Source organism: Pseudomyrmex gracilis, unplaced genomic scaffold (assembly GCF_002006095.1).
Source record: "Pseudomyrmex gracilis isolate BER0280 unplaced genomic scaffold, ASM200609v1 scaffold_71, whole genome shotgun sequence".
NCBI classification, from domain to species: Eukaryota; Metazoa; Arthropoda; class Insecta; order Hymenoptera; family Formicidae; genus Pseudomyrmex; species Pseudomyrmex gracilis.
The window spans coordinates 702,423-722,362 of record NW_018020655.1 but is presented as its reverse complement, the minus strand read 5'-3'; the positions used below and the strand labels follow the sequence as shown (position 1 = coordinate 722,362).

At 39.9% G+C, this 19,940-nt stretch overlaps 4 protein-coding genes and 1 long non-coding RNA gene across 8 annotated transcripts; 3 read left to right on the top strand and 2 right to left on the bottom strand.

Moving 5' to 3' along the window:
• Positions 1 to 515: 515 nt before the first annotated feature.
• On the top strand, positions 516 to 1,871 carry LOC109854663 (60S acidic ribosomal protein P2). Its single transcript, XM_020427990.1, has 4 exons — positions 516 to 624; positions 1,062 to 1,234; positions 1,356 to 1,451; positions 1,789 to 1,871. Exons 2-4 carry the CDS (start codon positions 1,063 to 1,065, stop codon positions 1,857 to 1,859), a joined length of 339 nt encoding a protein of 112 aa, XP_020283579.1. The 5' UTR covers positions 516 to 624; position 1,062; the 3' UTR covers positions 1,860 to 1,871.
• Positions 1,872 to 2,442: 571 nt separating this feature from the next.
• LOC109854635 (clathrin heavy chain) lies at positions 2,443 to 10,558 on the top strand. Its single transcript, XM_020427931.1, has 9 exons — positions 2,443 to 2,936; positions 4,021 to 4,228; positions 4,771 to 7,822; positions 7,903 to 8,200; positions 8,291 to 8,731; positions 8,813 to 9,375; positions 9,470 to 9,692; positions 9,771 to 9,846; positions 9,959 to 10,558. Exons 1-9 carry the CDS (start codon positions 2,895 to 2,897, stop codon positions 10,087 to 10,089), a joined length of 5,034 nt encoding a protein of 1,677 aa, XP_020283520.1. The 5' UTR covers positions 2,443 to 2,894; the 3' UTR covers positions 10,090 to 10,558.
• Positions 10,559 to 10,878: 320 nt separating this feature from the next.
• Positions 10,879 to 14,993, bottom strand: LOC109854636 (ribonuclease P protein subunit p29). Its single transcript, XM_020427932.1, has 4 exons — positions 14,796 to 14,993; positions 14,548 to 14,690; positions 14,000 to 14,402; positions 10,879 to 13,822 (listed from the first exon to the last, which is right to left on the bottom strand). The coding sequence occupies exons 1-4, from the start codon at positions 14,809 to 14,811 to the stop codon at positions 13,683 to 13,685; spliced, it is 702 nt and encodes a 233-aa protein (XP_020283521.1). The 5' UTR covers positions 14,812 to 14,993; the 3' UTR covers positions 10,879 to 13,682.
• Positions 14,994 to 15,526: 533 nt separating this feature from the next.
• Positions 15,527 to 18,201, bottom strand: LOC109854637 (PRKCA-binding protein). 3 transcript variants are annotated; one of them, XM_020427935.1, is made up of 5 exons: positions 18,004 to 18,201; positions 17,465 to 17,524; positions 16,694 to 17,012; positions 16,427 to 16,622; positions 15,527 to 16,348 (listed from the first exon to the last, which is right to left on the bottom strand). In XM_020427935.1, exons 1-5 carry the CDS (start codon positions 18,057 to 18,059, stop codon positions 15,651 to 15,653), a joined length of 1,329 nt encoding a protein of 442 aa, XP_020283524.1. In that variant the 5' UTR covers positions 18,060 to 18,201; the 3' UTR covers positions 15,527 to 15,650. The 3 variants fall into 3 exon arrangements, with proteins under 3 accessions (XP_020283524.1, XP_020283523.1, XP_020283525.1); XM_020427934.1 differs by having other exon boundaries at positions 17,465 to 18,201; XM_020427936.1 differs by lacking the exon at positions 17,465 to 17,524.
• A 64-nt stretch (positions 18,202 to 18,265) lies between these two features.
• LOC109854642 lies at positions 18,266 to 19,508 on the top strand. Of its 2 annotated transcripts, none has more exons than XR_002250231.1 (3): positions 18,266 to 18,350; positions 18,771 to 19,148; positions 19,249 to 19,508. It is a non-coding gene; the product is annotated as an uncharacterized LOC109854642 (long non-coding RNA). The 2 variants fall into 2 exon arrangements; XR_002250232.1 differs by having other exon boundaries at positions 18,293 to 18,350; positions 18,683 to 19,148.
• The last annotated feature ends 432 nt before the right edge of the window (positions 19,509 to 19,940 follow it).

Sequence of the window (19,940 nt, the reverse complement as noted above, 5' to 3'; positions counted from 1 at the left end):
TGTCGGATTAAACGACATTTAATTTTGGACAGTCCGAAATTATAATTAATTTCCGCTGTCGGATTAAACGGCATTTAATTTTGGACAGTCCAAAATTATAATTAATTTTTGCTTTCGGAACAGCGGAAGATTGTAAGCAATTCAACCAATTACAGACCAGTATTATCTTACGTTAGTTGGAATGCTGGCCAGTGATTGGTCAATTTGTTTACGACTTTGCGATTACTTCTAAACTTTCACTATGTGCATGGCCTTAGGCCTGTTCTACAATACAATCGTAAGCCGTAAGTCGTAAGAAATTGACCAATCACAATCGATGATTTTTCTTTGAATCGATTATTTTTATTTGTCTGTGATTGGTCAATTTCTTACGACCGTATTGTAGAACAGGCCTTACAGAAAGTTAGACTTAATTCTGATTGGCTATTAGATAGGGACCTTTCTAAAGTTGTTCACTCGATAGCCAATCAGACGCTCAAGATATTCGCCGTGAGCGTACATGAAGATACGTTCCGTTTCTTTTTCGCTTTCTTTCTCATTCGGTCTGTTTCTTCCGGCGTGTTTCGTTGCGCGCCAGATATTCACCCGAGCAGATACCACGTTTCGTGTCTGTAGGACTTAAATGTGAGTAGAGACAATTGTCAAATATAAAATAATATTCCAAGTTTCGAAGTAATTGAATAACCGCAAAGCAAAAAGTTTAGATTGTTCGTTCGATTGCATCTTACAATTTCTTGGTCTCGTTGGATTTGGTTTCGCTCCGTCGCTCGACAAGAGTGACGCGTTTGAATACACTTGCGGATCTTATTGTTGAACATTAAATTGCTATTTTATTTATTGTGCAAATTGCAACGTAGTTTTACAGGATCTGATATGATAAATAAATAATTCTATTTGATGATAATCTCTACACAGTTCTCGAACCAAATAACTATGATAGTATGTTCTTGAGCACATAATTAGCATTTGGAATGATTATTAAGACAGTTTATAGACTGATGACTGACGGCTTAGCACGATTATATTAATAATTGTTCTAACAAACATGTTGCTTTTTTCAGAATGCGTTACGTGGCTGCTTATATGCTAGCTGTGCTGGGAGGCAAAGCCTCGCCAGGCCAGAACGACATTGAAAAGATCTTGTCGTCTGTCGGGATTGAAACTGACACTGAAAAACTGAAGAAGGTTATTTCAGAACTCAATGGAAAGTCTATTGACGAATTAATTTCTAAGGGTGAGTTTTGACGCACGCTCTTTGAGAACACAGTTTTGTTTCTTATCTAAGAGAGTACATACGCACTTTGTGTGTTAGTCAGTAATTAACTAATTATACACTTGTTCTTGTAAATTTTCAGGAAGAGAAAAACTTTCATCCATTCCAGTTGGCGGAGCAGCTGCGGCAAGTGCTCCCGCAGCTCCTGCTGCAGCAGCTCCGGCAGAGGAGAAGAAAGGTAAATATAGGTTTTGTTTCTCCTTAGCTTATAAAAACTCGCTGTTTTTATATTTTAAATCTATATACACACATACATCTCTAATTTCTTTGGGTTTTTTTCTCCATCCCTCAAATCTTTAAAAATTAAAAAGTGTAAAATTGTTTTTGTTAAATAACCAACACGTATCAGTGGACATTTGAAAGGGCAAATGGTTTTTTAAAAAATTGCAACTTCAGTTTTTAAATAAAAATGTTTAAAAAAACGTTTCTGGGACTAGTCTATGTTATGTGTAATTGAGTATAAAAATGTGTTAAAACGCACAAATGTGTTAAAACGCTGTTTGTTGTTTTAACAGAGGAAAAGAAGCCTGCCAAGGAGGAATCCGAATCCGAAGACGACGATATGGGCTTTGGGCTCTTTGACTAAAAAAAAAAAAAAGCAATTGTGTCTGCGCAAAAATCAAGTATGCTACGTGTTCTGTAACAGTAGCACAAGTCATTTCTATTTTGTGTACAAATTGAAGCAAATATCGAACTGATGCTACTGCTAGGGAATAAAGCATCTTGTTGAACAAATTTGTGATCACACGTTTCCGCATCTCCCGTCTCGTCTCACGTTTCCCCACCCACCTCTTATTTTTTACACATATGTTATGAATTCATTAAAAGCTTTTATTTGTGAGATCCAACCGACGATGATCTCGCGTTACGCCAATAATTCGAAGTACGTAGCTCGTTAAATGTGGAAAAAATTCAATTAACATTCGCAATTTTACGATAGCCCGTTAAACCAAAAAAAAAAAAATTGTATTAACATTCATAATCTTGTGTCAATGTCTTGAAACGCGTACGTTCCACGCGCGCGGTTTCATTGAAGCGGCGAAAAGACGAGGGGAAGGGATGATGCGCGAGATTTGCCACCGAGTCCGGCGTGCGTGTATGTATGTGTGTGTGTTCGGTGTGTCAAATCGCGCTCGTGTGTATTCTTCCGCTGACGTTGACTCTGTCGGGCCGATTAAAAACGACAAAAAAAAAAAAAAAAGAAAAAAAAAAACGTCAGCTCGATCAAATCGGTTGTTCGCGCGGAAAAGACGGACTTCGAGATCAGAATCCGAGATCCGTCCGGGCCGTGTCGATACGTCGTCGTCGTCGGCGTTGCGTTCGGCGCGAGCGGGCGCGGAGGAATTTCATACGCGGGAACTATTTCGATAGATTAGAGGGGCGGCGTTGGGCGGCCATGATGGGTGTCAGCAGCGGCAAGTAGCGACAGTTCTCTCGTTCCCTGCGTTAGTTGGTTTTGCGTTTTTGATGATTGACGCCGAACGTTCGGGGATAAGAGACGCACGTTAAAGCGAGAATAGTTGGACAGAAACGGTCACAGGGTGCTGGGAACGCGTTGCCACGTTCACGGGAGGAATAGCGGGTCGAGAACCTCGGCGAGTTTTCGAATATCTCGGGCAAAATGACGCAGCTATTGCCCATAAGGTTCCAAGAACACCTTCAGGTAACGTCATCTAATTCCCATTCGATATTTCGCCTTTTCGCGAGAGAAGAGAGAAGAGCGAGGAGACCGATGCCGATGCCGATTTTGGATTCTCTCGATCCTTTTCGCAGGGAACGACACCAAAGGCGTTTTCTCGGCTTTCGCGAGTCCTTTCTCTCTTTCTCTCTCTCTCTTTCATTTTCTCTCTCTCTCTCTCTCTCTATCTCTCTCTCTTCCTCTCTCGCGGAATGTCAATGTGTTGACGAGTAATTGGCTCGTCGAAACGGAAATGTAATTTTTCAAAATTAATTGCCTTTTACATCGACATCCACGGTGCGATGTAACATTCCGTCTCTCTCTCGTGCGCGCAAGATACGATGACGTGACTCGATATATATATATATATTTTTTTTTTTTTTTTTTTTTTTCTTAACGATTCGTGCGCTTGTAATTTCTCGGAACGGAGAGTTAATTGAATATTGTACTCGCGTTAATTATATTTTCGCACGAAACAAATTGAACAAACATTGTTCAAACGCGTAATTCGCGATTACATGGCGAGTGCACTGTCGACGTGTACGCCCCTTGTTTCCGCTTTTACCGCTTTCTTATCGGAGTTTTCTTTACGGTTCCCGATATTTTTGACAGAAAACATTTGGAACGGCGATGTTTTGTCATTAGATTTAATAGCAATTTTATGTCAACTTGTGCGAATAAATAATAATCTTGACGCATGCAACCCTGTTATCCTTTATTTTTTTTTTTCGCTATTTATCTTGTAAATAAATATTTTTTGTAACATTCTGTTTTTGAAAATACATTTTTGCGATAATATTATTTAACTATTAAAAAATCACGCGCGCAACAAATGTTATAACATTTTGTCAAAGTTGCTACAATTGCGCGTTAAAACGCGCTTCGCTTGTGAAAGCTTTACACTTTTTGTAAATAAATTGTTAAAATATATAAAACACGTAAAAAACAAATGGAAGAAAGAGCAGAGTGTTTCTTAGTCGCTTGGTCAGACCAAACATTGACTGCACGGACAAGAGCTTGAAGATTTGCGAAACTGATACGTGTTCTCTCTGTACATTTTTGTTTGCAGCTTACAGCTGTGGGGATTAATGCCAGTAATGTCAGTTTTAATACGCTCACCATGGAGTCTGATAAATTTATTTGCGTTAGAGAAAAAGTTGGCGATACTGCCCAGGTAGTAATTATCGACATGAATGACTCCACCAACCCCATTAGAAGACCAATATCAGCTGATTCTGCAATTATGAATCCAGCTAGTAAAGTTATCGCTCTGAAAGGTATGTGTAGGCACACGGTTCAACTTTGTCGAACAGAGATTTTAAATAAATAAGAATACAAATTCTTGCCCACTTCTGAGTTTGGAGCCAGAATCGTCATTTTTACACTGACCTTTTTTGTTTTAACGTCTCATTCACTGATTGATCTTGACTCTTATTACAAGATGTTGAGGCACATCTCACCATCAAGATGTTGTTGAACTCTGGAAGTAAACTTAATCTCGCAAACTGTTGCTATAAAAATTACATGTGACCCTCAGCTCAGTAGCCATGGGCAAGAAATATATCTTTTATATCTTTAACATTCATCTGGTCTCTAGTACAGCACTGAGACATTGAAAGAAAATAAAATACAAACTTCAAAAGTTTTCCGGAACAGTTCGTATCTGAAAAATAAAGCGTTGCAAAACTTTCAAACTTTTGCAACTTTTGTTTGAAACAGTTTTTCTTTATGATGCTTTATTCTTGAGATATTTGTTTCAAAGCTTTTGGGACACGGTATATAGGAGTTGCTAAGAGAAATTACTTTGTGCTTTTGCTAGCCATGAAGACACTGCAGATTTTTAACATCGAAATGAAGTCGAAAATGAAAGCTCACACAATGACGGAAGACGTGGTCTTTTGGAAATGGATATCTCTGAACACGTTGGCCTTGGTAACAGAAACCGCGGTGTATCACTGGTCGATGGAGGGAGATTCAACGCCGAACAAGATGTTCGAACGTCACTCGTCATTAAACGGCTGTCAGATAATCAATTACAGAACGGATCCGAAGCAGACGTGGCTGTTGTTGATCGGCATTTCGGCGCAGCATAACAGAGTGGTGGGCGCCATGCAGCTCTATTCGGTTGAGCGCAAGTGCTCGCAGCCCATCGAGGGCCACGCTGCCTCATTCGCCCAATTCAAAATGGAAGGAAACGCGGAACCCAGCAATCTGTTCTGCTTCGCCGTTAGAACGGTTCAGGGAGCGAAGCTTCATATAATCGAGGTGGGCCAGCCGCCCGCGGGCAATCATCCGTTTCCGAAAAAAGCGGTAGACGTGTTCTTTCCACCTGAGGCGGGAAACGATTTTCCGGTCGCCATGCAAGTTAGCTCCAAATACGACGTTATATATTTAATCACAAAATACGGGTATATACATATGTACGATATCGAATCCGCGACGTGTATATTTATGAATCGTATTTCGGGAGAAACCATCTTCGTAACCGCGCCGCACGAAGCTTCCGGCGGCATAATCGGAGTAAATCGAAAGGGTCAGGTTCTGTCCGTTTCCGTGGACGAAGAGAACATAATCCCGTACATCAACGGGGTGCTGCAAAATTCGGAACTAGCGCTGAGAATGGCCGTGAGAAACAACTTGTCGGGAGCGGAAGATCTGTTTGTGAGAAAGTTCAACATGCTCTTCCAAAACGGTCAGTACGCGGAGGCGGCGAAGGTTGCGGCCAACGCTCCGAAGGGAATACTCCGAACGCCCGCGACTATACAACGATTTCAACAAGTCCCGACCACGCAGGGTCAGACGTCTCCACTCTTGCAATACTTTGGTATCCTCTTGGATCAGGGTCAGCTGAACAAGTACGAGTCGTTGGAACTGTGCCGACCGGTGCTGGTTCAGGGACGTAAACAGTTGCTCGAGAAGTGGTTGAAGGAGGACAAGCTCGAGTGCAGCGAGGAACTGGGAGATCTGGTGAAGCAGGCGGATCCCACGTTGGCGCTCAGCGTTTATCTGAGAGCCAATGTGCCGAACAAGGTTATCCAATGCTTCGCGGAAACCGGCCAGTTTCAGAAAATAGTTCTCTACGCGAAGAAGGTCTCGTACACGCCGGACTACATATTTCTCTTGCGAAATGTCATGAGAATTAATCCCGATCAGGGTGTGGCGTTCGCTCAAATGTTGGTTCAAGACGACGAACCGTTGGCCGACATCAATCAGATCGTCGACATATTTATGGAGCAAAACATGGTGCAGCAATGCACAGCCTTTCTTTTGGACGCGCTCAAGAACAACCGACCGAGCGAGGGTGCCTTACAAACTCGCCTGTTGGAGATGAATCTAATGTCGGCTCCGCAAGTGGCCGACGCTATACTGGGCAATCAGATGTTCACTCACTACGACAGAGCCCACGTGGCGCAGTTGTGCGAGAAGGCCGGTTTGTTGCAACGCGCTCTCGAACATTATACAGACTTGTACGATATCAAGAGAGCGGTCGTGCACACGCACTTGCTCTCTCCCGACTGGCTCGTAGGTTTCTTCGGGACTCTGTCCGTGGAAGATTCTCTCGAGTGTTTGAAGGCCATGCTTACGGCCAACATAAGACAGAACTTGCAAATTTGCATACAAATCGCGACCAAATATCACGAGCAACTGACGACCAAAGCGTTGATCGATCTGTTCGAAAGCTTCAAATCTTACGAGGGTTTGTTCTATTTCTTGGGATCTATCGTGAATTTCAGCCAGGATCAAGAAGTGCACTTCAAGTACATTCAGGCCGCGTGCAAAACCGGACAGATCAAAGAGGTGGAGCGCATATGTCGGGAGAGCAACTGTTACAATCCGGAACGCGTCAAGAATTTTCTGAAGGAAGCGAAGCTTTCGGATCAGTTGCCTTTGATCATTGTGTGCGATCGGTTTGATTTTGTTCACGACCTAGTTCTCTACCTCTATCGCAACAATTTGCAAAAATACATCGAGATTTACGTGCAGAAAGTAAACCCGTCGCGTTTGCCTGTAGTTGTGGGTGGTTTGCTGGACGTTGACTGTTCGGAGGATATTATCAAGAATCTGATACTCGTAGTACGCGGACAGTTCTCGACTGACGAACTGGTCGAGGAAGTCGAGAAGAGAAATCGTCTGAAGCTTCTGCTGCCGTGGTTGGAGTCTCGCGTTCACGAGGGTTGCGTAGAACCCGCGACGCACAACGCTCTGGCCAAGATCTACATCGACAGCAACAACAATCCCGAGAGATTTCTCAAGGAGAATCAGTTCTATGACAGCCGAGTCGTCGGCAAGTATTGCGAGAAGCGCGATCCCCACTTGGCTTGCATCGCGTACGAACGCGGTCAGTGCGATCGCGAACTGATAAGCGTATGCAACGAGAACAGTCTGTTCAAGAGCGAAGCCAGATATCTGGTGAGACGCAGAGATCCGGATCTCTGGGCGGAGGTGCTTCTCGAGAGCAATCCGTACAAGCGGCCGTTGATCGATCAGGTCGTTCAGACGGCGTTGTCCGAGACGCAAGATCCCGAGGACATATCGGTCACCGTAAAAGCTTTTATGACAGCCGACTTGCCAAACGAACTGATCGAACTTCTCGAGAAAATAGTACTGGACAGCAGCGTCTTCAGCGATCACCGCAACTTGCAGAATCTCTTGATACTAACGGCCATCAAGGCTGATCGTACGCGCGTTATGGAGTACATCAATCGCTTGGACAATTACGACGCTCCGGATATCGCCAACATCGCCATCAACAACGAACTTTACGAAGAAGCTTTCGCGATCTTCAAAAAGTTCGACGTTAATACGTCAGCCATCCAGGTTTTGATCGAGCAAGTCGGCAACTTGGACAGAGCTTATGAATTTGCAGAAAGGTACGATGTGTGCGCGCGTATGCGTGCGTCTTTCTTCTATTTTCCAGCTTTCTATAACTCTCGTCTGAATAAATCCGCAGATGCAACGAGCCACCTGTATGGTCGCAACTAGCTAGGGCTCAGTTGCAACAGGGTTTGGTTAAGGAGGCGATCGACAGCTTCATCAAAGCGGACGATCCCTCGGCGTACATGGACGTGGTGGAAACCGCACACCGTACCTCGCACTGGGAAGACTTGGTTCGCTATCTGCAAATGGCTCGCAAAAAGGCGCGCGAATCCTTCATCGAAAGCGAATTGATATATGCGTACGCGCGAACCAATAGACTCGCGGATCTCGAGGAATTCATATCCGGTCCTAATCACGCCGACATACAAAAGGTACGATCCTAATAACTAAGTCGTTTTTGCGCGAAATTGCAAACTCGCGAAGTTAAAGTTTCTGCAAAAGCTCTTTTTACTTCCTTGTAGATCGGCGATAGATGTTTCGACGATAAGATGTACGACGCCGCGAAGCTGCTTTACAACAACGTGTCGAATTTCGCGCGTCTCGCTATAACGTTAGTCCACTTGAAAGAATTTCAAGGCGCCGTGGACAGCGCGCGCAAAGCTAATTCGACTCGTACTTGGAAGGAAGTTTGTTTCGCCTGCGTGGACAGCGGTGAATTCCGACTGGCCCAGATGTGCGGTCTTCACATAGTCGTGCATGCCGACGAGCTAGAGGATTTGATCAATTATTATCAGGACCGCGGTCACTTCGAAGAACTCATCAACCTTCTGGAAGCCGCTCTGGGACTCGAGCGAGCTCACATGGGAATGTTCACCGAACTGGCTATTCTCTACAGTAAATACAAGCCTCAGCGAATGAGAGAACACTTGGAACTTTTCTGGTCGCGCGTCAATATACCGAAGGTGAGTTGTTGTTGCGCTTGAAATCGAACGTTCGTCGCCGCACAGGTGGTTGAGAAAATAACTTGAGGAAATGACTTGCAGGTGTTACGTGCAGCAGAACAAGCGCACTTGTGGGCTGAACTGGTGTTCTTGTACGACAAATACGAGGAATACGACAACGCGGTCCTCGCGATGATGCAACATCCAACCGAGGCTTGGCGAGAGGGTCACTTCAAGGACGTAATCACTAAAGTCGCGAACGTCGAGCTCTATTACAAAGCTATACAATTTTACGTAGAATACAAACCCCTTCTTCTGAACGATATATTGCTTGTACTCGCACCGCGTATGGATCACACGAGATCAGTTGCTTACTTCACGAGAACTGGTCATCTGCAACTAGTAAAACCGTATCTGAGATCCGTTCAGGCTCTCAACAACAAAGCAATCAATGAAGCTTTAAACGGCTTGCTAATCGACGAGGAGGATTACCAGGGTCTTCGAACGTCGATCGACGCGTTCGATAATTTTGATAACATTGCGCTAGCGCAGCAACTAGAGAAGCACGAACTGATCGAGTTTAGGAGAATCGCCGCGTATCTGTACAAGGGTAACAACAGATGGAAGCAATCCGTGGAACTTTGCAAGAAGGACCGTCTATTCAGGTAATTAATGCTGTGCGCGTTATTCGCTTAGAGGGTTTCCTTCGAGGTAATGTTACGCGAGCGCAAATTTCATTAACCGCCAATTCGATAACAGGGACGCAATGGAGTACGCGGCGGAATCGCGAAATCAGGAAGTCGCTCAAGAATTGCTCGAGTGGTTCTTGGAACGAGGCTCTAAAGATTGCTTCGCAGCATGCCTATTTCATTGTTACGATCTACTTCACCCGGACGTTATTCTGGAGCTTGCGTGGAAACATCGTATCTTGCATTTCGCAATGCCATATCTCATACAAGTAGCGCGAGAATACATCACGAAGGTGAGAAAATACACAAAAAGTGTCAAAATGTTTCGTCCGAACTCGCAAAATTTATTGATCGAATGTGATTCGGGACAGGTCGATAAGTTGGAAGAAGCCGAAAGTCGTCGCATCGAAGAAACTGATCATCAGGAACACAAACCTATGATTATGCGTGAGTAGTCATTTCCCCAACCGAGAAAGAGAGTGTAGCAGTTTTTGTAAAAAAAAAAAACACACATTTCAATATCTGATTTATTTTTCTTCCTTTTTTTTTTTTTTTCCAGCTGAACCTCAGTTAATGTTGACTGCAGGACCGGGAATGATGGCGCCTGGTTACGCAGCTCAGAATGTGTACGGTACACCCGCACAGGTGTACGCGCCCGCTGCTGCAGCCTATCAAGGCTACGGTATGTGAAACACATTCAAAACAAATAATCTACTTTTCTATAAAGTCTAGGTAGTATAAAAATCGTTTTTGTTAGCTTGATATTGTCAAAGCGAATATATGAGAATGAAAAATATAATTAGGAAAAAAAAATAAAATAAAATAAACGAAGAGAATTGCCCACACGTTTAGATCATGATGATAGTTGACATAAAAAAAAAACATAAAACAAAAAAAAAACGTCTGTATACATTAACAAGCAAAGGCTATCATGCGCTATCTAAATGTGAACTTGTAATTTATGGAAGAAAAACGTTGTCGAAAAAGCAAACAGTTATATATATATATATATATATACAGTTATATATATACATTATATATATGTGTATATATATATATATATATATCATCGTTTAAATCGTTGTTTAACACAGGTTTTGTCAAACCAATATTAATTACACATTAGAGAAAGTAAAGCGTATACATTTATATATATATATATATACACATATATATATATATATATATATATATATATATATAAAAGAATGAAGAGGAAAAAAATTTCTGTTTTTTTTCTCTTAAACATAGTACTGAGATTCCCCCCTCTTGTTGAATTTAAGAATCATTGCGTAGATAGTACATTAATAAACGACATGTGTGTATGTATGTATTCTTTCCGACATTCGAGAGAGATCGATCAATTATGTGTAAATCGCTCTTTTCACACAACATTCGCTTTTCGACAAAAATTTGATTGTTTTCGGCTTTGTAACGCGTAAGGAACGCACGTTGAAAAAATTATCACAGTGCGCGCGCGCAAAATTTTGTGTTTTTCTTTTTATTTCTCAAATAGTTGACAGTTGGGTTCTTAACCGTTTTGCAAAATAGCATTGGAATTTATTACATTCGAGGAAATGTTCATCAGACAAACGCGCAGTATTGCAGATAAAAATTTAAAAAAATAAAAGAATAAAAAAAATAGAAACGTATAAGAGGCAAACGCGAGTTACTCATATAGATTGGGTAGATCAAGGTGTATATCGTTATGTCAGTATTGTTGTAATAACGAGATCCTCTTTCGAGGCGAGGAAAAAGTCTAAACAATAAACACTTGAAGATATTTCGGCGTGTATCTGTAGTGCGTATACACATCGTCTAAGCGTTAGATCTACTTGTGTATGTATATTTGCTTGATATGTAATACAGAGATGTTTTCGACTGCGGTTATTTTTTTTTTATTTTTTTATTTTTCGATTTATGCAAAGCGAACGATATGTATCAATGGAGGCCAAGAAAAATCCTATTTTCTTATTGATGACATGAAGTATAGATTGAATTTTTTTTTTTTTTTTTTTTTTACGTGTCTTCGCGTGTCAACATCCCTTTAACATTTGTGTTTTTCTGTTTTTATAAGAAAAACTAGGTAATTTTTCAGCGAAATGCGTAAAAGGAGTGTTTAACCCTAGGACTGCGTCTGCAGCGAGAGTTTTAATATAACGTCTCTGGGATCGTCTGAAACCTCGGAGAGAGAGACTTCCTAGTAAGAAACTTAGAGATCTCGTAAGTTTTGTAACCGGCATACACAGTGTTCCTCAGTCTTTTAAAACCACGCAAGTGGGAGAAGAAACAAAACAAATTGTGCTAGAACGCAAATTTTGTAACAAACAATATTATTGCGCGATTTTTTACTTGCGCATTTGTTTCAGGATTTTTGTTTTTCTTATTGCTTGTTGTAAGATTCTGTTCTTTTTTAGCGTAACAAGTCATACACACAAAAGTAGTTCATTATCGAGCCGGTATTGCGTGCTGACGTGCATTAACTAACTAGCAAGAGATAATATCTCATGAATTGTAAAATTGAATATGGTTTTTCTAACGAGAAACAATTACACAGGTATAATATTATTTTATGACGACAAAAAACGCAATAAGTTGACACAAAAGACATTTAATAATAACTGAGCAACGTATAAAAACACAACAATTAATGATTTGAAAAAACGCGCGTGGGGTGCCGCACATCATCAGAGACCACCCTACCCAGGCTCTCTCAGGTCCTAGGGTTAAAAAAAAAAAAAAAAAAAATTATATAAAGAAATTGTAACATATAATCGTTTCTATCACATTGTTAATATTGTACTATAAAAAAATGTTTTGGTAATATTTAATTACGGTTTTTTCTCTCTTTCTTTCTCTCTCTCTTTCGATTTTTCGCGCGGTGTGTCGTGAATTTTTACTTGACTTGATAAAAAAAAGTTGCTGAGATCGTTAATCATCATATAGTTTATTAACAAACAACGCAATTGAATTATGCAAATTCTAAACTTTTTAAATCATGCTATTATTATTGTAAAAAAAACAAAAACAAAAAAAAAACAAAGATGTCACAGTCATGTTGTGTGCGTGTTAAAACTCTGATATTTTTTAAAATTATTTATGTTGCGTGTGTAAGTGCTACATCAATATACAATTGAAACAATACGAAGTACGGCAGAAAACAAGATAAAAAAAAAAAAAAAACTAACTAATTTCGCATGTGCTTCTTACCTCTCAACATTCCCGTACATAATTATTATACAAGTTGTGTTTTTTTTTTTCACAAACAAACTCGATATAAATGTTACTTGTAGCAAGTCGTGAGATGTAACGAAAGGTTTTTTTTTTATAGCATGTAGTCTTTCTTTTATAAAATTTATATAGCCCGAAAGTTCATATCGACACGAGAAAAATTTTACATTCTAAATATTATTAATATTATTATTATTATTATTAATACTTTGTATCATGTATCATGTAAAATAGTCAAGAGCAGTGACGTAGCGGTCACTTATTTTGTACGCGATTATTAGCTCTCGATTGTTTTTGATCGCGTTTAGCATTCCCTCCACGAGTTTTGACGATTTGTGCGTTGTTTACACATTTGTAAACAGTTTCCTTTTTTCTTTTTTTTAAGGCAAACTTTTATTTATTCATATACACACACACAGACACACACACACACGTATAAAATATAACATCCATTATATACGTTATATTGATAACGAATAAATAATATCCTATATATTCATGTAAGTAGTAAACAATTACGTTAAATATGCTATACGATTATATATATATATATATATAAAATACAATAAAGTTATATAGATTGTAATATATCGTAACTGATAATACTCTCTGCAAAAGTATATGATAATGGAAAATTATACAGAAATAAATGATGTATTTATATTGAAAACAATTCTGGCTATACACGTGGTCCGAGGTTCGCTGCCGGTACTGCTTTTATATATGATGTAACTTGTTATATATATATATGATGTAACTATTAGATGCTCAATACCGACGTTGCAAAGAATTAGAAGACGCCTATGGCCACACAAAGGTGGCCAAAAATCGCGCGTTTACGTATAGAATATTATATATTCCACATTGAGAAAAAACCAGACCTTACAGAGAGAGTGCGTCAATAAAATCGATGTTTACGCAATTTTGACAATTTCTTTGAGTAAGAAACAAATCTTTTTTTTTACACACAAGAAGAGAATATTTGAACACTGGAAAGACTTAGTGTGTAATATGTTTTTTTGTTTTTATTTGAGAAAAGTATTTACAATATCTCACAATTGAACTAGTCTTGTGCTCTTTAGTTTTTTACTGGTACGTTCCACAGGTCTTACGCAAAGTTGCTTCCCAAACGTTTTCAACACCACGCCATCATCCAAGTAAATAGAAAATTTAGCTGACTTTTTTGGTATTGCTGAAAACACAAATGCAATGTACATATTGTTACACAAGAGTTTTCAAACATGCAAAATCACTTGACTGTAGGATCACATCAGTTGAAAAAATTTATAAATCTTATACACACACAAACACACAATTATGTTTACACTTTGCAGGGAAAAAGACAAAATTCAAAGATATTTTCACTCACTTCGAATGACATTGTCCGTCCCACATATCTTGAAAGTATTTTTTGTATCCTGTATAACAATTCCTCTAAATCCTACCAAAGTAGGACACGTTGAACTGTCCACTGATATTTCGGCGCCATGAAAATCAGCTTTCATCAATTGTTTGCTGATGTTTTCCAAACTTAAACTGTTAGGATCTTCCGGCAGACTGGTGAACGATTTGATACCGAGCATATTTCGAATGTAATCTAACCACAGTTGCTTCAAAGCCAAAATATCATGGTACTTGATTTGACTTTTGTTGTGACCAATTTTGTTCAGACCAAAGTGCATTCTCTTCCTGACGGACGAAAGAGAGAATTTGCCTTTGCCACTATGATGTTTTTGCTTGTGCTTTACCTTGAATTTGCTGAATATAAAAGTCTGAAATTTTTTACAAAACAAAGATTTATATTAATTTAGCGATTTTGGTTTCTCATTTAGAAGAGACGGAGAACAATTTGAAACAGAGATAAAAAATTACACAGAAAATAGTTTTTACAGTTTTTACAAACTCTCTTTGTGTTACCTTTCGCAACTCATCTGAAATAGATTTACAGTCCGACTTTGGCAGCAAGTTTTGCAAGAAGTTGAGGAGATGTTGCTCAGTGTTTTCACAGACTGTCGCACCACTCGTCAAATATCCAGGAAGTGGCGAACATAATAACCGTTCTGAAAGTAATAATTTATTATTAACAATATTTTATGATTTGATTTTTCTAGAAAAGCATTTGTTTTTTTTTTAAATTGTCTGCTAAAGAGAAAGATGATACATACTTATATTACTCGTCATTGTAATTAACTTGCCACTTTCAAAGATGTTTCTTTGGTGTAATTTTTAACTAGTTTTAATTATTTTTTTATATAATGATGTGATTTTCCAAGTTTTTGACACTATACTCTTTTACCTCTTATCACGCGTAACTTGTGAAATGAGCGAGTGAAGTAGAAAACGCGAATGTTTATTTTTTTTTCTTCGAGCTAAAGGCATCGTCCGCAAATAGGTTCCACTTGGCGCTCGCAACGATCGCGGGCAACGTTCGCAACGTGTGCGTTCAGACAACTCAACGGTTGAGAGATCATCACTTGTGATAGGACTATTCTTCAAAATCTGCTGCGGTTCCAAAAGTACGATCCAATCAGAAGTGATTATCTCTCAACCGTTGCGCAACCGTTGAGTTGTCTGAACGCACCCAACGTCCAATCGCGTTCGTGCTCGACTCGGCAGATCGACCAATGCGACAGAACATTGTAAATCCGACCTATGCTCGTGATGGTTGCGAGCGCCAAGTGAAATCTGTTCGTAGAAGCGAGAAAATATGGCAAAAGCGCGGGAAAGCTCGAGAAATCGGAGAAATATGCGTTCTGAGGTAAAGGAAGATAGTTATTTAATAAACTACTTTTGTAAGAGGAACTCTAATTATATGTAAAACACTAATTAATTTTAGAAAACGTCTGGAAAAAGAAGAAAGGGTCAAAGATACCGTGACGACGTTCAAACGCTGATGTAAGTTTATGCTAATAAAGTTTCAAGTAAATTATACAGAGAAAGAAAGTGAAGAAATGGCAGACTCGCCACAGCCGATTTGCCGTAAGCGATCCTGCTATCACAAATTGTACAAAGTTTTATTGCTATATGTTGTTTGTTGGTTCCTCTGAAAAATTCGACGTGTCGATGAGAAGTTCCTCCTTTATGTTATGCTGTTTCTCCTCCGGTTCCAATTCGTCAACATCGGCGTTCGAATAGGTGAACGTTTGCGGACCGGTAGATTTGTACTGAAACGCGGAATGCGACAGATCGACCTCAACCGGGAACAGCGTCACCGCCGACAACATGTCTCGCGTGTTGGCGTAATACTTGGCCAACCCTGCCGCGAATTTGTGCAACTGCCAGACCACGTCCTGGACGTGTTTGTTGTCCAACAGCTCGAGCTTCACCAGCACGTCCGAGCGAAGCTTGGCGAACCTGGCGCGAGCTTCCTGCCGGCACCTCAGTATCAGACGATACTCGTAGTTGCCGGTTTCCACGCGATAAAGCGGTTCTTGCAGAGCGGCGCAACTTTGTTCCTCGTCATCGAGTTCCTTCACCTTCAGACAATACGACAGATACTCAAACTTCGCGTCGGCGTATTTGCTGATGGTCAATCGCGTGTCCGGTATGGCCTTGTTGAGATACGTTCCCAGATCGTTCAATATCGGTTTCAGAGCTTTCAACATTATCACTCCGAACTTCTCCATTTGTCTGTGTTGCTCGCCGAATTGTCGAAAGGCTTCGCTGGCACGTGGCTGTGGCTCTCGCACTCCTATGGCGGCGAAAGCGTCTCCGAATACTAGAAGAAACACGCTGTCCAAGTAATAATGTACAAAAAAATAGGATACAAGAGATATATTTCGTCAGAAAATTATACCTTTGTAAATTTGTGTCAGGTCAAAAAAAGCATGCAATGTAGCTTTCGCGTGCGCGACAAGACCTCTGTAGAAATTCTCTGTGCGTTTTAACGCCATCAGTCTCTGAACAAGGGCGTCGTTGCAAAGAATGGCGCGCGATAGTCCGAGCGCGTCGGCTGTGGTGTTGCCCATTCCTTCGACCAGTCTGTGTTTTACCTACACACACACACACGTACACACAACATTACACAAGAGAGTTTTCTTAACGTGGCTGAAGTTGAACTTACCTTTTTCAGAGCGATATCAAGCGTGCGGCCTTGTTTCGGATCGGCGTGTAACTTGTTGTAATTGATGCTGACTTGCGAGTCGCAAGATTGTATCATCTTTGCAACTTCAACCTTGGTTTTTCCCCTTACCGACGCCCCGTTCACCGCCACAAGCTCGTCGCCAGCTTGAAGAGTGCCGTCCAGAGCGACGGGTGTATTGTCAAAAATTTGTACAATATACAAACACGGGCAGAGAGGTGCTCCCCCGCCAATACTTATGCCAATAAGATTATTGGCGTCCTTCTGTATTATTATGTTCCCAGATGTAATCGTCATTCCCCTGATATTTTTGCCAATAAAAAATACAATACATTAGCGCGCGTACATTTGAGCATCAAATAAAAAAAACATAGAAAATGTTAATTTATCGCAAGAAGCCGTGTAAGAAATATAAACATAGTGCGTATAAAAATATTTTGACCATCAACTGAAAAATACTTAACACATATGTGCAAATAAAAATCTATAAATAGCTTTTTTTTATAAAAATTACGTACATGCAAGAGCAAGTTTATTGTTTTACGAATATTGTATTTTTTTTTTTTTTTATATTACCACCACTGTTCTATTCATATCTCATAGAAAAATTTTAACTTCTGTCGAAGTGTGTGTTCAAAATATAAACGTATATACACATACATATATCTACTTGAACACTTTGATATATTATTGACAACAGTACATATATATATATATATCTTAAACAAACATATTTCAAAAGAAAAAACTTACATTTGGTTAGTAGATCCTTGCTGTACAAATTGATCTTGCAAGACCACTTGTATGTTTGGTCTAAATTCCCACATGACAAAGCACAATAAAGAGAGAGAGAGAGAGAGAGAGAAAGAAAAAAATGAAAAATTTGGTAGAGAGAAAAAATTGAGCGCAAAGCCAAATGGAAAAACAAATAAACGAATCAATATAATTGACATGTATAAAATCGAACTAATGCCATACATAAATGCGATCTTCCAGATTATTGCCAATTGGTGCAGCTTGGTGCTAGCTGAGTGTGATAAAGAGATCAAAATAATTTTGTAAGATAATTGCATTGTCCAAATTGTTGACAAAGTTGTCCATCCAGATTTTTAAAACGTGTACTGTGGGTATGTAACACGCACACATACACCAGCACTGGTGACATTTGCACATGCATGTTGAAAATACAAAAAAAAAAAAAAAGCGTATCGTGACAATAATATAATGCGGCTTAATAAAATTACACCTAATTAATGATTCAAGTATGTCCATATGTTTTCGCTATAACCAACATTTTGTCCTCCTCAAAGAAGAAATCGTCCTCGAAGTCCATGCCTAAACCGGTCATGTCTTCTGTCCAATATATGTATTCAGCAATTGTTAATAATTCCTTGTGTGTCTAATTGTGTTGTTGTTCTTGCAGGTTTGCTGGATTAAGTGCAAACGCAAAAATGGATGTGTGTAGTTAAACATGACAGACATTGAAAGGAAGGGAAGGGATGGGACGCAAGATTGTGGAGGGGAAGGAAGAGCGAAAGGGACGGAGAGAGAGAGAGAGAAGGAAAATCTTTGAGGAGATGATCAACCGGGGAGTAACCGGAACCCTACTAGGCTAGCAAAAGCCTCTCTCCAATAATTGGTACTTATTGATTTTTTTCTAGTTTTTAACATTTTTGTCCGTGGTGTTACTTTTTGCGTTATAGTAGGACTAATTTAGATCTTATGCATACAGCAACATTTTAAAGTTCTCTAATTGCAACTCTCTTGAAAACAATCTTGACAGATCTTTTAAAGTGCCAGTCATTAGGTGTTTTAAATGAGTGTTAAATCTATGAGACGTTTTTTTTTCTTTTTTTTTTTATAGTTTTACTTTCCTTTTCTGCTTTAGGGGTAAGAGAGAGAAATGGAGCTTTGCGTTATCTCACGTACAGACGTACAAATTTATATATAATTACTATATAAATGTTTTAGATCTGATCGCTTCGTGCGATCTTCTAATTGGACGAGAGAACTTTTCAAATTATGGAGCAATTAACGTCTCCAATTTTCCTGATTCAAGGTTGCTCGGTTTTCTCGTTGCCGCGGCGAGTTTTCGATGATCGGATACGAGCGCACGCGCACCCCGTCGTTAGATACTCATCTGAAAGAGGAGGAGCGAGGTCTGTGTCGCGTTTCTCAACGGTATGGAAGAAAATGTACGCACGTTTCCGTGAACAATCAACCGCGATCAAGAGAGAAATGTCTTCAACTTGTTGACAATTCGTCTCTCATCATCCATCGATGCGAGATGTCTCGGTTGTGATCAGATCTTTCGTCCGGTTTCGTCGATTCGCGTCGAGACCAGGAAACAGCCTGTGCTGCTGCATCCCTTCCTATATTAATCTTTTTCATCTGAACGGAATAATGTAACGTTGCAACGCACACACACGACGCACAGGTAAAACGTTCGTTTGCGTGTTTTATTTACACCGGGAAAACAAACAACAACAACAACGCGTGTTCTTCTTAACGCGATTTCTTTTATTCTTGGATTGTAGCGCAATTGCGAGTCACACACAGCTGTACTCGCGTCGATATACTACATAATACATGAGATCTAGTATATAACAATAGAGGAGTTTTTGATGAGAATCTAGATTTGTAGTATTTATATATTATGGACGTCCACGGAGTCGGGGTGGTTGCTGTTCTGGGCACGGTCGGAGCCGCTACCGGAGCGATCTCGGCAATAATCGTTTACACGATTTGTGCGCGTCGTCGACGATTGCCGTTGCTTTCTTCTGGCGGTGGACCGCTCAACTGGCATGTATTTTTATATATTCTTTTACTGATATCACATCAGAAAGTTACATATAAACACAACACTGCTGCTGATTTTTTGATTGTTGTTTTAATTAAGTAATTATCTTCAAGAACAGTCACAAAACGGTAGTGCAATACATCTGTTGTAACAATTTGAAAAAATTCAAGCCACAACGCACACATGCGGTAGAATAATACAAATATAAGATACATTACAAATTTATTGTAAAATATTTGCGCAAAAACACGTCAAAGTTATTTTTTTTTTTTTTTTTTTTTTTGAAGCTGGCTTTCAAGAAATACATTTTTGTAAACGTGAGAGAGAACAGCTTCGAAAGTAACGTAATCTGCTTCTATGTAGGTTTGAAAAAGATTTGTTGGACAGAGCGGAAGAGGCAGCGAGATCGTCCAAGGATGTTTTGGTCGG

Coding starts and splice junctions, on each gene's coding strand:
- LOC109854663 (XM_020427990.1), top strand. CDS start 1,063: ATGCGTTACGTGGCTGCTTATATGCTAGCTGTGCTGGGAGGCAAAGCC. Junction 1,235..1,355: donor TGACGAATTAATTTCTAAGG/GTGAGTTTTGAC, acceptor GTAAATTTTCAG/GAAGAGAAAAACTTTCATCC. Junction 1,452..1,788: donor TCCGGCAGAGGAGAAGAAAG/GTAAATATAGGT, acceptor TTGTTTTAACAG/AGGAAAAGAAGCCTGCCAAG.
- LOC109854635 (XM_020427931.1), top strand. CDS start 2,895: ATGACGCAGCTATTGCCCATAAGGTTCCAAGAACACCTTCAG. Junction 4,229..4,770: donor TAAAGTTATCGCTCTGAAAG/GTATGTGTAGGC, acceptor TGCTTTTGCTAG/CCATGAAGACACTGCAGATT. Junction 9,693..9,770: donor CGCGAGAATACATCACGAAG/GTGAGAAAATAC, acceptor GATTCGGGACAG/GTCGATAAGTTGGAAGAAGC.
- LOC109854636 (XM_020427932.1), bottom strand. Junction 14,403..14,547: donor TTTCAGATGAGTTGCGAAAG/GTAACACAAAGA, acceptor AAAAAATTTCAG/ACTTTTATATTCAGCAAATT. Junction 13,823..13,999: donor GACGGACAATGTCATTCGAA/GTGAGTGAAAAT, acceptor TTGTGTTTTCAG/CAATACCAAAAAAGTCAGCT.
- LOC109854637 (XM_020427934.1), bottom strand. CDS start 17,784: ATGCAATTATCTTACAAAATTATTTTGATCTCTTTATCACACTCAGCT. Junction 16,623..16,693: donor TTGATATCGCTCTGAAAAAG/GTAAGTTCAACT, acceptor GTGTGTGTGTAG/GTAAAACACAGACTGGTCGA. Junction 16,349..16,426: donor CCTGACACAAATTTACAAAG/GTATAATTTTCT, acceptor TGTTTCTTCTAG/TATTCGGAGACGCTTTCGCC.